The 15,329-nt window shown below is 49.5% G+C and overlaps 1 protein-coding gene across 1 annotated transcript; it reads left to right on the top strand.

The window, feature by feature from the left end:
• Window positions 1–5,448: 5,448 nt before the first annotated feature.
• Window positions 5,449–7,154, top strand: UPK2 (uroplakin 2). The gene is made up of 5 exons (XM_049778194.1): window positions 5,449–5,524; window positions 5,975–6,109; window positions 6,306–6,444; window positions 6,726–6,796; window positions 7,018–7,154. The coding sequence occupies exons 1-5, from the start codon at window positions 5,449–5,451 to the stop codon at window positions 7,152–7,154; spliced, it is 558 nt and encodes a 185-aa protein (XP_049634151.1).
• The last annotated feature ends 8,175 nt before the right edge of the window (window positions 7,155–15,329 follow it).

The following is a 15,329-nucleotide window of genomic DNA, read 5'->3' as shown; positions in this document are numbered from 1 at the left end:
TTGCCCCTGGCTTGGGGGGATCATATGGGACTCCGGGGATCGAACCGCAGTCCTTCCTTGGCTAGCGCTTGCAAGGCTAGCACCACCTCACCGGCCCCTCTACTTTTGGTTTCTTTGGGGGCCATACCTGGCAGTGAGTGCTCAGGGGTCCATATGCGATCACGTGTCAGGGATCAAACCAGGATTGACTACATCTAAGCAAATTCCTTCCCCACTGTACTATTTCTCTCTAGCCCATAACTTTTTTATTTTCCTAATTATTATCACACTGTGATTTACCAAGCTCAAAATACAATCATTGCAGGCACTTAATATTCCCACACCAGTTTCACCACCAGTGTCACCTTCCCTTCCCCAATGTCCCCAATCTCCCACCTACTACCCCAACCTGCCTCTGTGCACTCACAAATACATTGACCTCATAGTGTTGGTTACAATACAAAGGCAAATAGGATGGTCAAAACTCAAATCAACAAGGATCTGTTCAAAATAATAGTTCTCTCTCTCTCCATGGTGTTACTAAAATCAGTGTCTGAGGATTTCCTGGGCTGTGGTTGGGGCTAGCTGAACAGCTCATAAATTCTTTCTTTCTTTCTTTCTTTCTTTCTTTCTTTCTTTCTTTCTTTCTTTCTTTCTTTCTTTCTTTCTTTCTTTCTTTCTTTCTTTCTTTTTTTTTTATTTTGGGTCACACCTGGCAGCGTTCAGGGGTTACTTCTGGCTCTACACTCAGAAATTGCTCCTGGCAGACTCAGGGGACTTTATGGGATGCTGGGATTCGAACCACTGTCCTTCCGCATGCAAGGCAAACACGCTACCTCCATGCTATCTCTCTGGCTCCAACAGCTCATAATTTTCTAATTCTGTCTCCCTTTTTGTCCAGTGAACACTGGTCCTCGAAAAAGTTCTTTATTCTCTCAGAGCTTTTCGCCTTCACTGCACTAAAGTTTGGGTTTTAGAGACAGAACGCAGGGTATCTTAAGTGTGAAGCATTTGGCTCCCTCCGCACTCCATCTTCAGCCCTCCATAAAGGGTTAATAAAAAAGGGAGGTGATGAATGACTTAAATTGATATTTATTGTGGCTGGAGCAATAGCACAATAGGGAGGGAGCTTGCCTTGCACACAGCTGACCCAGGTTTGATCCTCAAAAGGTTTCCCAAGCCTCAACAGGAGTGAACTCTGAACGCAGAGCCAGGATTAACCCCTGAGCACTGATAGATGTGGCCCCAAAATATCAAGTCAATTAATACAAATAAGAAATTGATATTTGTTGAAAGATACTGTGCAAGGGCCGGAGAGATAACATGGAGATAAGGCATTTGCCTTGCATGCAGAAGGTCGGTGGTTCGAATCCTGGCATCCCACATGGTCCCCCAAGCCTGCCAGGAGCCATTTGTTTTTTGGTTTTTGGTTTTTGGGCCATACCTGTTTGATGCTCAGGGATTACTTCTGGCTATGCGCTCAGAAATCGCCCCTGGCTAGGGGGGACCATATGGGACGCCAGGGGATCAAACCGCGGTCCGTCCTACGTTAGCACTTGCAAGGCAGACACCATACCTCTAGCGCCACCTTCCCAGCTCCAGGAGCCATTTCTTTTCTTTTCTTTTTTTTTTTTTTTTTGTGGTTTTTGGGTCACACCAGGCAGTGCTCAGGGGTTATTCCTGGCTCCAGGCTCAGAAATTGCTCCTGGCAGGCACAGGGGACCATATGGGACGCCAGGATTCGAACCGATGACTTCCTACATGAAAGGCCTTACCTCCATGCTATCTTTCTGGCCCCAGGAGCCATTTCTGAGCATAGAACCAGGAGTAACCCGAGAGCTGCTGGGTGTGACCCAAAAATAAAAAAAGGGAGGGGGGGGCAGGAGAGATAGCATGGAGGTAAGACATTTGCCTTGCATGCAGCAGGACGGTGGTGCGAATCCTGGCATCCCATATGGTCCCCCTGAGCCTGCCAGGAGCGATTTCTGAGTGTAGAGCCAGAGTAACCCCTGAGTGTTGCCAGGTGTGACACAAAAACCAAAAAAAAAAGAAGAAGAAGAAGAAGAAGATACTGTGCAAGGCACTCACTCTGAAATAAATTAGCTTGAGTGACAGCAAGACAGACTTGGCTTCCCTTTCTCAGAGTGAAGCCAGAGAGTGAGACAAATATATGGCCAATGGCCCCAAACTTAAAGAAGAGTTGGGGTGAGTGACCAGATTCTAGCTAAACTTAGGACAAAAATCAAGGAACGCCCAGTTTTCTTCCAACCTCAAATGACTGAAGTTGCTTTTTATTTTTGTTTTATATTTGTTGTTTTTTTGAGGGGGTTCATACCCTGTAGGGCTCAGGGGTTCCTCCTGGTTCTATGCTCAGAAATCGCTTCTTGCAGGCTTGGGGAACCATATGGGATGCCGGGATTTTTTTTTTTTTTTTTGGTTTTTGGGCCACACCCGTTTGACGCTCAGGGGTTACTCCTGGCTATGCGCTCAGAAATCGCTCCTGGCTTGGGGGGACCATATGGGACACCGGGGGATCGAACCGTGGTCCGTCCTACGCTAGCGCTTGCAAGGCAGACACCTTAACTCTAGCGCCACCTTCCCGGCCCCGGGATGCCGGGATTTGAACCACAGTCCTGCATGCAAGGTAAACAAACACCCTGCCTCCATGCTATGTCTCTGGCTTCTGTTGTTTGTTTTATTTATTTTTATTTTTATTTTTTTTGGTTTGGGGCCACCACTGGCAGGGCTCAGGGGTCATTGAGAGACCATCTAGGATGCCAGGGATCCAATCCAGGTCAGCCACGTGCAAAGCAAGTGCTCTCCATGGCTGTCCTGTCGCTCTGGCCCTTGGTTGTATGTTTGTGGACTGTGAGTGGAGGATTTGAAAGGAAGGAGGCAACAGAGGGGACTAAAAAGAGTTTAGAAAGAAGACTACAGGCATTTCTGGGATGCTCTCGGACACCCACCAGACCTCCCCACTGGGCTGAGAGTCCTCCAGAAGAACTGAGAAGAAAAAAAAGCTATAGCTTTAAATGACTTCGCATCCTCAATGAATCTACTCTGGTAAGAGAGTTATCCTGCCTTTGGCTTCCCCCTCCTCTCAGCTCCCCAAACCCTTCTAGGCTGCTGTGATGGGATAATTAGATGCGAGAGCTCAGCACAGATGATGCTCCAGTTGCTTAGCAACTAATGGTTTCTATGGAGACTGCAAAGCACAGCCTCCAGAGCAGCCAGGAGAAGACGCAACTCTCAGCTCCTCCAGAAACCTGGGGAGGGCCAGGGGGGGATGAGGGGGACTGAAGGGAGAAGGGAGGGCTTAAAGGCACAGGGCCTGCTGCTCAGCCTTTAAATTCTTTTTTTTTTTTTTTATTTTTTTTTTTTTAGCCTTTAAATTCTGGCCAGAGTTCGGTTCTCCCCTCTCCCCCTGTCTGTCCCACTCAACTTAACGGGGGCAGAGGCATGGGATCTGCACCCCACACTCTCTTGAGTCTTGTCACCAACCCAGCCTGCCTGTGCTTCTCGGTTTGGGGCTGATATGGGGAGGACCTCATAGGCCACTGCTGCCTCCTTTGGGCATGTGAAGAGCAACTGGAAGCCCCTCTAGCCCCTGGAAAGCAGCATTGCCTCCTGGAATGCAGGATGGCTTCTGTTCCCTAGCTTGCTCAGGAATGCACCCTATGGGCTGGGATGTACCCTAGACCTCCCTCTCAGTACAGGAAGATATGACACATGGTACAAAAGAGATCTGAGGTTAAGGTGCAGAAAAAACAGGGAACTGAGTCCTCTACCCAAGAGGCAGCCTGTGGGGTGATAGACAGGAATGGATGGCCCCTGATCTTCATTCACCAAGAGGGAGGGAGAGGGGTGCAACATCAGAGACATGGCCACTCTGAGTCAGGTTCATATCTATATGCCAAGAATTGAGCCCAGGGCCTCAGAGGAGCAAGGGGGTGCTATGCAGCAGAGCTCAGTCCTGACCCTCTGGTGACCCGGTCCAGCCACCCCCTTGGGATCTCACTCAGCCTTACCTAGGGGCTCCACAGAAATGCAGCCTTGCAAGTATTTACCTCAGCCCCACAGAGTCCGATCCTGCTTCCTGCATGACTCACAGCTCAGTCATCTGGAGTAGGAGCTCAACCCTCCCTCCCTCTGCGGCTTCCTACTCAACCAAGTACCCCAGGCTTTAAGTCCCCTCCTACCCGCTGGGAATCCGGCCCCACCCCACCCCCAACCCCCAGGAACAGTAGAGACTCCTTGCTGGGACTGAAGCTTCCACAGTTCAGGGACTAGAGTCCAGCCACCTTCCTTAGGGTCGGGGCCAAACCTTCCTCTCTTTCTGAACCAGCCATCCAGCTCTAAGGAAGTGGAACCATAGTACAACAGGGAAGGCACTTGCTTGCCTTGTAAGACCCAGGTCGATCCCCCAACCCCAACCCCTCAAGCCCCACAAGGAGTGATCCCTGAGCTCAGAGCCAGGAATATGTGAGGTGTGGCCCAAAATTTCAAAAAATAATAAAAATGAGGGGTTTTCAGGGAGTACAGGAGTGGGTCATAGAGTGGAGAAAGAAGTATTAACTGTCATTTTCTCTCTTCACCCCTCTCTTTTTTGCGGGGGCACACCTGGTGGTACTCAGAGCTGACTGTTGGTTCTGTGCTTAGGTTGGCTGCATGCAAGGCAAATTCCCTCACTGCTGTGCTATGGCTCCAGCCCCATCACTCCTCTCTTTTTTCAGCTTTATCCATTTAACCTAAGGTTGCTAGAGGCCTTGGTGGTGAGATCAAGCACCTGCCTGGCAAGCTTGGAGCCTCCAGTTTGATCCCTAGCATCCTCACATGGGCAAAACACAGTTCCACATCTGTGCTGTCTGGGGCTTGGTTGGGGGGGGACTGCAGAGCATGAGAGACCCCACATCATGACAACATTAGCAACAATGGGAATGGAATGAGGGGGGACATGTTTGCTGCCTAAAGCTGGTGGCAGCCCCCTCTCCCTCCTGACAAACCAGCCAATGCCCACATCTAGGTGGGTACTTCCAGGGCAGTTGCCATCTGCTCAGCCAGGACTCACCCCTATCCAAACCCAATTTTTCACCTCTCACTTGCTAGCCAAGGCTGCTGCTTTGGGGTAGCTCCTTCCTGCATCCCCAGATACCTCAAGACTCACTGCCTTCCTGGCAAGCCCTCCTCTGAGGAGCAGACCCCATGAGTTCCAGATCTATGTTACTTGAACTGACTGTGCCCCATCTATGTATGGGGCTCATGTCTGGGTGCCTAAAAGTGGTTCCCAATCCTGAAAAACCTGTCTGGGGGCACCCCTGAGGCTGTGGGCCCTGGGGCAGGTTGGGCAGGATTCTCTGCAGCCCCTCCCACCCCCAGGACAAAATCAGCCACCCTGGGGGAGGGAGGGTCAGGCATCACTGGGCACCAGGACGCACCTGCCACCAGCTCCGTTCCTGCACCCAGTTCCAGATGGCATCCCGGGTACCCTTCTGCACTTGGCCATGGCTCCTGAGTCTGCTGTCCGTCCTGGCCCCGGGGGCTGCAGGTCTTTGCCATCTCTGGGGTGCAAAAGGGAGAGAATGGGGGTCTGGACAGGAGGCCTGCGTTCTCAGAAGAGATGGCAAAGCGGGTGGGGGTAGGGGCAGGGGTGGCAGTTACCAGACACCAGGTTATTGCACTCTTGTGCCATGCAATAGTCTCCCCCAGATCTCAGGTTCAAGGGCTGCCCAGGGAACCCTAAGGAGCTTCTGCAGCCCTATGCTTCCCCCTGGTGGTCAGGCCTGTGAAGGTCCGCGTTCCTTCTGGAGACCACCAGGTAGGCCAGGGGACCCCGCTACTGCTTAGAATTGGGAAGGATGGAGCTAGAGAAATTGCACAGCGGGTAGGGCATTTGACCTGGGTTCGATTCCCAGCATTCCATATGGTCCCCCAAGTCTGAGTGGGGACTGGTCTGATAGTTGGAGAGGCTACCTGAGACTCTTTTCTGTCCCCCCAGTTCACTTCAATCTCTCAAGCCTCTCTGGTCTTCTGTCACCGGCGCTGGCGGAGAGCCTAATGGTGCCCTTGCCACCCTGTCACCTCACGGGGGGTAATGCCACCCTGACAGTGCGGAGGGCCAATGACAGCAAAGGTCAGTGCTTCCACCCCAACACTCTCTCTCTCTCTCTCTCTCTCTCTCTCTCTCTCTCTCTCTCTCTCTCTCTCTCTCTCTCTCTCTCTCTCTCTCTTTCTCTTATCTCCCTATCCTGCCAGCCCTCTGAATGCTGCCCCCTTACCTGGGGCCCTCCAGAAACTTCCCTGTGCCTTCCACCCTGTTTCCTGTCCAGTGGTGAGATGGAACTTTGAGGTGCCCCCATGCCGGGCACGCAGGGAGTTGGTGAGTGTGGTGGACAGTGGTGCCAGCTACACGGTCACCCGGCTCAGCGCCTACCAAGTCACAAACCTCGCACCCGGGACCACATACTAGTAGGTACCATAACCAGGCCCTGTCAGAGGCAGAGAATGTGTTAGCAATTCGGGAAGACAGTGTGGGCACAGCTAATTGGGATCCCAATGGGCATCTCCCAGCCCCAGAGGGTCCCTTGAATTCTGATCACTGGGAGTGTCTGAGTTCTGCTGAATGTATTCCCCCAAACAACTAGGGCTTTTCTGGGAAAAGGGCACAAAGGAATACAGCTGTTTGGGGGGTTCCCCAAATTCCAGCTACACACTAAGAATTCTCTCCTCTCCCCAAATCGACACACCAGCATCTCTTACCTTGTGACCAAGGGTGCAACTGTGGAGACCAGCAAAGAGGTCCCTATGTCCACGCTTCCACGTGAGTAACATCTTGGGGCCCTGCCAGCCCCTCATATGTGTCCCCATCCCCAAAGCCCCATCCTAGTGCCCAGCCCTGGGCATTTCTGTTACAAGGCTGAGGAGACGTGATGAGGCCTATGGCCTCAGCATGGCTTCTATGACTGCCTGTACTTCCAGGCAGTGAGGGGTGTCCCGGGGGTTCCCAGATGAGGGATGGTGCTCCCTTGTGTCTCCCCACAGGCAGGAAGATGGAGTCCATCGGGCTGGGCATGGCCCGAACAGGGGGTATGGTGGTCATCACAGTGCTGCTGTCTGTTGCCATGTTCCTGCTGGTATTGGGTCTCATCATAGCCCTGGTGCTGGGTGCCCAGAAGTGATGCTGTCCAGACCCTGAGCATGCCCCAGGGGTGGAGGGAGGGAGTCCCAGGCTCCATGCAGATCCCTGCTCCGGGAGAGATTCTTCCCTTGACCTCAGCTCCCCTGCCTGGATTCAGCACCCAGGCCCCTCTTTTTTTAGCAGCCCCTGCCCTGCCATCATTCTGATGCCCTCTCCTCCCCATCCTCCCATTGTCCCTACTCCTACAGCAGTCCGAATTGAAACTCTCCTCCTGCACCTCTGTAAAACTCCCAAATTTCTGTCCAGCCCTCCCTGGGCACAAGTCCCTACAATAAAGGCATTGCTCAGAGTCCCTGGCTGCTTTTCTTCCTGTATAGCATCCTCAGGGGTTCCTGTCCCCTCTTGGGCCACACAGCTGCTTTTCCCACTAGGCAGGAAGGGGCCAAGGACATGGGTTTCCTTCACACCTGGGCATCGATTGCTCCTCCTGGCTAAGGCAGCCACTAGTGTAGGATCATGGGCTAGAGAGGTGCTAGAGAGAGTGCAGGGGCAGTGGAGCAGAGCTGGGGAGCTTGGGGAAGAGCAGAGGGCTGAAGAGAGAAGAAGAGAGAAGGCCCTGGGAGGTCTCCAGATTGTCCCCCTGAGTCCACAAACTCCTCCAGGAAATCTCTCCAATCTCCACCTCTCCCCCACCCCAAGCAGGCGCCCCATTCTTCAGCGAATGATTATGGTCGTGCTCATTTGGTCCTCTCTCCACCAGACTCATGTTCCTGCCCCAGAAGCTTCCAGCCCCATTGCTCTGCAGCTCGGGCATAACCCCCAAATTTATTTTTATTGGGTTTAGGGTTTGGATTACATCTGGCAGTACTCAGGTTAGTTACCCCAGTTCTGTTCTCAAGCATGACTCTTGGAAGTGCTGGGGTAGGGGGACAAGATGGGGTGCCAGGGATTGAACCCAGGCCCATTATATACAAGGCAAGGGCCCATTATATGCCTGCCCTCTCTCTGTACTATCTCCTGGGATCTACCATATTGTTAGGTTTGTTGCTGCTAACAACAACAAGGTTTTTTTTTTTTTTTGGGCCCGGAGAGATAGCACAGTGGTGTTTGCCTTGCAAACCAGGGCCTAAGGTGGTTGGTTCGAGTCCCCGTGTCCCATATGGTCCCCTGTGCCTGCCAGGAGCTATTTCTGAGCAGACAGCTAGGAGTAACCCCTGAGCACTGCCGAGTGTGGCTCAAAAAAAACAAACAAAAAAAAAAACCCACAAGGTTTTTTTGGGCCACACTCAAGTGTGTAGGTGGCACTCAGGGGTTACTTCCTGGTTCTGGCAGGCAGGGAGGGGGGACCATATGGGATGCTGGGATGAGCCTGGGTTAGACATATGCAAAGCAAAAATACCCTACCCACTGTGCTATATCTCGGACCCCACTGAAGTGGAAGCCTCGTGGCCCAATCCAAAGGGATAGGGAAGACACAGGTCTGAAAGCAAATGCCCTACACTGGAAATAATCCACACACCACACGGTTATGGAGATAAAACAGGTTCAGTCTTCCACTGCAAGCCTTCCTCTCACTAGCCCTAAGGCCAGCAAGCAGGCAGGAAGTTCAGTAGTGGAAAACTAAAAACACAAGCAGTTTTTCCTGGAAATGGGGGGCTTTATTTGGGAAAGATCACACCCAAGGAAAGAGATCAGGTCGGTACGGGACCAATCCAAAAGATGCTTCAATTCAAAAGTGCTTTAATTCAAAGGTGCGTCCATCCAGTGAGTGACAATCTTATCCTGAAAAAGATGGAAACCAACACCCCATCATATTGTCATTTTTTTTTTGTGTGTGCTACTCAGAAGTGCTCAGGAGTTACTCCTTGGTCTTTGCTCAGAACTTACTCCTGGAAGGCTTGGGGGACCATATGGGATACCAGGGATCAAACTGAGGTCTGTCCTGGGTCAGCTGCATGCAAGGCAAACGCGCTATCACTCCAGCCCTAGGACCATTATAAAATACTGTTTAGGGGCTGGAGAGATAGCACAGCGGTAGGGTGTTTGCCTTGCATGTGGCCGACCCAGGACAGAGGGTGGTTCAAATCCCAGCATCACAAATGGTTCCCCAAGCTTGCCAGGAGCGATTTCTGAGCTCAGAGCCAGGAGTAACCCCTGAGCGTCACCAGGTGTGGCCCAAAAACAGAAAAACAAACAAACTGAAAAAAAGCCCTGAGAGAATAAAGAACTTTCTCAATGTCAAATGTTCACTGGACAGAAGTGGGGATAGAATTAAACAATTAAGAGCTGGGGCTGGAGAGATAGCACAGCGGTAGGGCATTTGCTTTGAGTGGAGCCAATCCAGGACGGAAGGTGGTTCGAATCCAGACATCCCATATATACTTCTGAGCACTGTCGGGTGTGACCTAAAAACCAAAACAACAACAACAACAAAAAATTTAAAAGGTGCTGTTTAATGTCCACATGTCTGGATAAGGCCTCTCTTAGCATGGCACAAGTTTCATCAGAAAACTGTCCTGGGTTAGCCATGTACAAGGCAAACGCCCTGCAACTGTGCTATCGCTCTGACCCAAAAATACTACATTTAATATTCTTTGGTAGGGAGGGACACCTAACAGTGCTCTGAGCTTACTTCTGGCTCAGGGTTCATGAATTTCTCCTGTCAGGCCTCAAGAGACCATATGGGGTGCTGGGAATCCACCTGGGTCAACCGTATACAAGGTCTTACCCACTGTATTATCCCTCCAACCTCCTACATTTAATTTTCTGAGGGACTGCATCATTTTACATTCCCAACAATGCAAAAAGGTTCCAGTTTCTTCACATCTTAGTCAACTGAGGTGTTTGTTTTTGAAAAGTCATCTGATGTCTTTATTGATTTGTTCTTATTTTTTGGGGGGCCACACTCGGCGGTGCTCAGGGGTTACTCCTGGCTGTCTGCTCAGAAATAGCTCCTGGCAGGCACGGGGGACCATATGGGACACCGGGATTCGAACCAACCACCTTTGGTCCTGGATGGGCTGCTTGCAAGGCAAACGCCGCTGTGCTATCTCTCCGGGCCCCTTATTTTATTTTTATTTTTATTTATTTTTGGTTTTTGGGCCACACCCGTTAATGCTCAGGGGTTAATCCTGGGTATGCGCTCAGAAATCGCTCCTGGCCTGGGGAGACCATATGGGACGTGGGGGGATCAAACCTCGGTCATTCCTAGCTAGTGCTTGCAAGGCAGCCTTACCTCTAGCGCCACCGCTCTGGCCCAAAAAAGAAAAAAAAATTTGTTTTGGGGGGGTCACACCCGGCAGTGCTCAGGGATTACTCCTGGCTCTATGTTCAGAAATCACTCCTGGCAGGCTCAGGGACCATATGGGATGCCGAGATTTGAACCACCATTCTTCTGCATGCAAGGCCAACGCCCCACCACTATGCCGTCTCTTTGGCCCTGCAAAAAAAGAAATATTTTTAATGAGAGGAGTGGAGGGATAATACAGTTGTCAGGGTGTTTGCCTTACACATGACTGAACTTGGTTTGATCCCAAATGGTTTCTGAGGCCTGTGAGAGTATCCTCTCTGAGAAGAACCAGGAGTAAGCCCTGAGCACAGCTGGGTGTGGTCCAAAACCCAAAAATAAAATAAAATAGGGGCCAGAGAGATAACACAGCAATAGAGTGTTTGTCTTGCATGCAGAAGAACGGTGGTTCAAATCCCGGCATCCCATATGGTCCCCCGAGCCTGTTGGGATGATTTCTGAGTATAGAACCAGAAGTAGCCCCTGAGCGCTTCCGGATGTGACCCAAGAACAATAATAATAATAATAATAATAATAATAATAATAATAATAATAATCCATATAAAGTATAAAGTCCTATACTAAAGACCAATATGGTTCTTCCTTAAAAGGTTGACTAAAGGCCAGAGAGATAGAACAGGAGGTAAGGCACTGGCCTTGCATGCAGCCACATTGGGTTTGGCCCGGGTTCAAATCTCCAGCATGACATAAGGATCAGAACAACAGGGTGCTTGCCTTGCACATGGCTCTCCCATTTCAGTCTCAGGCTCCTGAGCCAGCCAGGAGAGATCACTGATTGCAGAACCAGAAGTAAGTCCTGAGCACTGCCAGGTTTGGCCACCTTCCCTCAAAAAAAAAAAACCACTAAATCGGGGCCAGAGAGATAGCACAGTGGTTCAAATCCCGACATCTCATATGGTCTCAGTGCCTGCCAGGAGTAACCCCTGTGTGCCGCCAGGTGTGACCCAAAAACCAAAAATCCACTACATCAATGGAGAAAAAAAATTAGATTTATGAAAATTACTTTCTACTCATCAGGCTGAATTCATTAGATTCATTATTAAGGTGCGGATTTTGGGTTGAGAAGGCTCACACCCAGTGCTGTTGGCAGGCTATATCTACTCTGCTCTGGGGACCATGCATGGGGAATCGGACCTGGGCCTCCTACCTACATAATTTGTGTTCAATCCATTAAGTTACTTTGGTCCCGTGAAGTAGAAATCTTTACTTTGGTGGGTAGAGAAGGCACAGTTTGGACTACACATGGAGATGCTTAGGGTCTCCTCCTGAATGTGCTCTGGGATTACTTGAGTGTGCTCAGAATCCACCTGGGGGAAGGTCTCAAGCATCCCTGTACTGTTTCTTCAGTTTGGGAGGTCAAAATCACATAGGGGGCCAGACAGTGCCTTGCCTGTGCCTGATCTGGGTTTGATCTCCAGCATCCCAAACAGTCCCCCAATGCCACCAGGAGTGATTCCTGAGTGCAGAGCCAGGAGCAAGCCCTGAGTACTTCAAGGTGTGGCCTGGAAAAAATGATCTCATATGGGGGCTGCAGCAATAGTATAGAAAGTAGGGTGCTACCCTGTCATGTAGACACTGCTTCAACTCCTGGCATCCCATATGATCCCCTGCACCCCATCAGGAGTAAACCTTGAGCACAACCGGGTGTGGTCGCCCCATAAAACAAAACAACAAAGACTTTTTGGGTTTTTTTGTTTGTTTGTTTTTTGCTTTTTGGACCACAACCAGGGGTTACTCCTACCTATGCAGTCAGAATTTGCTCCTGGCTTGGGGGGCCATATGGGACGCCTGGGGATCAAATCGTGGTCCGTCCTAGGTTAGTGTGTGCAAGGCAAATGCCCTACTACTGTGCTATCGCTCCAGCGCCCAAAACAAAGACTGTTATATGGATACTAAGGACACATGGGTCCAAATTTGATGGAGAGCAGGATTTGATTTTTATTTGGGTGGGAGTTCAGGGGTTTGGGCCACAACTGGTGGTACTTGGGGGCTACTTCTATTTATGTGCTTGGTGCTCAAGGTACCATGCAGTGACCAGTATCAAAGTTGGGTTGGTCAACACAAGACAAGGTACCTTAACCCCAGCAAAAGGATTTTATTTTTATTGTTACTGCTTTGGGGGCCACAGCCAGTGGTGTTTATAGCTTACTCCTTGGCTCTGCACTCATGGATTATTCCTTGTGGGGCTTGGAAGACCACATGGGATGCAGGGAATCAAACCTTGGTGCCAGGAACAGGCTTCTCAATCACTTTAAAGCATCATCCCCACATATTACTTACTAATTTAAAAAAAATGAATAAAAGATAGCTTTGCAAAAAAAAAAAAAGATAACTTTGCAACAGAAAAACATGGTGTCAGGAAGTCATGTGATGGAAATTAATATCAGATGATTCTCAAGTGATGGAGGTCATCAGATCAATCGCTTCCTGGCCTTTTGGCATAGATCAAGTGGATAATCAGATCAATTGACATCAATCAGGGGTCAAAGATGTCCTAAGAGAGGCTGAACCCATAGCACAGAGGGTAAGGTTCGACCCAGGTTCAATCCCTGGCATCCTATGTGGTACTCTGATCCCCACCAAGAGTGATTTCTGAGCATAAAACCTGAGCATAAAACCAGGAGGAACCCTTGAATATCACCAGGTGTGTTACAGAAACCAGAAGAAAAAAGGAACAGCATTTAAGACTGGACTGATTAGTAAAGTGGGTAAGGCAGTTACCTCGTACACATCCTTCCCAGGTTTGGAGCCAGAGAGATAGCACAGCAGTAGGGCATTTGCCTTGCATGCGGCTGACCCAGGACAAACCTGGGTTCAATCCCTAGTGTCCCATATGGTTCCCCAAGCCAGGAGCGATTTCTGAGCGCATAGCCAGGAGTAACCCCTGAATGTCACCGGATGTGACCCCAAACAAAAAACAAATAAAAACCATCCTTCCTAGGTTTGATCCTTAGTACCTCATATGGTCCCTCAGCCGTATTTGGAGTGATTGCTGAATGCAGAGCCAGGAATAAGCCCTGAGCACTATTAGTTGTTTTAAAAAGAAAAAAAGGAAAAGAAAGAAACAAGTGAGGTATTCCTACCAAAAATAGATCATCTATATCTAATTACAAGGAGCCATCTGAGCTAAATTAGAACAAAATCAATAACCTAATATATGCTTCCCAGTCGAACATATATGATCAAAATGAATGACAACATGAACAAAATAAATGACCTCTTCAAAAATGGTGAAAGAGGCCAAGAAATGGCTACCAATGAAAAGAGACGGGAAAACTGAAGAAATTAAATCTGCTGCATGGTCTTTGCTGCAAACTCCACCAGAAAACACATTTACATGAAGCATTATTGATTAGATAGTTGAAAGAATTTGGGGCCGGGCGGTGGCGCTGGAGGTAAGGTGCCTGCCTTGCCTGCGCTAGCCTAGGACGGACCTCGGTTCGATCCCCCGGCGTCCCATATGGTCCCCCAAGAAGCCAGGAGCAACTTCTGAGCGCATAGCCAGGAGTAACCCCTGAGCGTCACAGGGTGTGGCTCAAAAACCAAAAACAAAAAACAAAAAAAACAAAAAAAAAAGAAAGAATTTTAACAGAGTTGGATATTAAATTCATGTGGAATCAATGTTATATTTCTGATTATTTCACAGGTTTCTCACTCCCTGTTTTCTGGGTATGTGTAAGTTTTACGATATTTGCAGATTACTCTCAAATCAATCAGAAAAAATGTCAGAGAGCATGGGACATGGCTCGGTGGAAGAGCACATAACTTTCTTTTCTTTTTTTTTTTTGGTTTTGTTTTTTTTATGGGGTCACACCCGGTGGTGCTCAGGGGTTACTCCTGGCTGTCAGAAATAGCTCCTGGCAGGCACGGGGGACCATGTGGGACACTGGGATTCGAACCAATCATCTTTGGTCCTGGATCGGCTGCTTGCAAGGCAAAAGCCACTGGAGCACATAACTTTCAGATGTGAGGGCCCAAGTTCAATCACCAACACTGCAAAAAAGAAAAAAGGAGAGGGGGAAGGAAAAGAAAAAAAAGCCACAGCGAGAGAAAAACAAAAATGATTCAATATTCATAGCTGGTATAATGATTGATTAGAGAATGTGAAGACATAGAAATAGTGAAACTTTGGGTAGCTTTGGGCTTTTTTTTTTTTTTTTTGTCTATTAGAACCCACAACAATTCTGAATTCTGTTTTAGGGGCTGGAGTGGTGGCACAAGTGTTAGGGTGTTTGCCTTGCATCTTGTGCAAGAACAGACTGAGGTTCGAATCCATCTCATATAGTCCCCCAAGCCAGGAGCGATTCCAGGAGTAACACCTGAGTGTCACCGGGTGTGGCCCAAACAAAGAAGCAAAAACCCAAAAAAAAAAACAATTCTGTGTTTTTTTGTTTGTTTGGGCTACACCCTGCAGTGCTCAGCTCAAAAATCACTCCCTGGCAGGCTCTGAAGGATCCGATTGGGTGTTAGGGATCAAACTGGGGTGGACCACATACAAGGCAAACACCCTGCTCGAATTCCCAATAATAATAATTTGTTCTTAAAAACTAGTAGGTTTCTCTTTCAGGCCCACTCCCACTTCCTTTCTGCTGGGATCGAGGATAGAAACACCGAAATTCTCTTCCCCGGCCTCAGTCCTGCTCTGGAGGCCGTGTTCATACTTTTGCACCACCAAGAGTTTTGTGCAAATCCCAGGGAGGGCGCCAGGCCTTAGAGGGGGTCGGGCGCTTGGGGGCGCATCCAGGGCTTCCACCACCGATCGACCACTGGGAAGTTGCATGCACCTGGGTGCTTGCCCCCCCCCCCCCTGCAAAAGATCAAGACTACTTTATCAGCTGCTTTTGGAGGACGCTCTGAGCCCAGGCCCAGATTCTGCCGTCCTAGCACCCCATCTCTCCCAAGGTGGAT

This window comes from Suncus etruscus, chromosome 8 (assembly GCF_024139225.1).
Source record: "Suncus etruscus isolate mSunEtr1 chromosome 8, mSunEtr1.pri.cur, whole genome shotgun sequence".
In the NCBI taxonomy this organism is placed as follows: domain Eukaryota; kingdom Metazoa; phylum Chordata; class Mammalia; order Eulipotyphla; family Soricidae; genus Suncus; species Suncus etruscus.
Note: the sequence above shows the minus strand (reverse complement) of the source record. Positions and strands in the feature narration are given on the sequence as shown.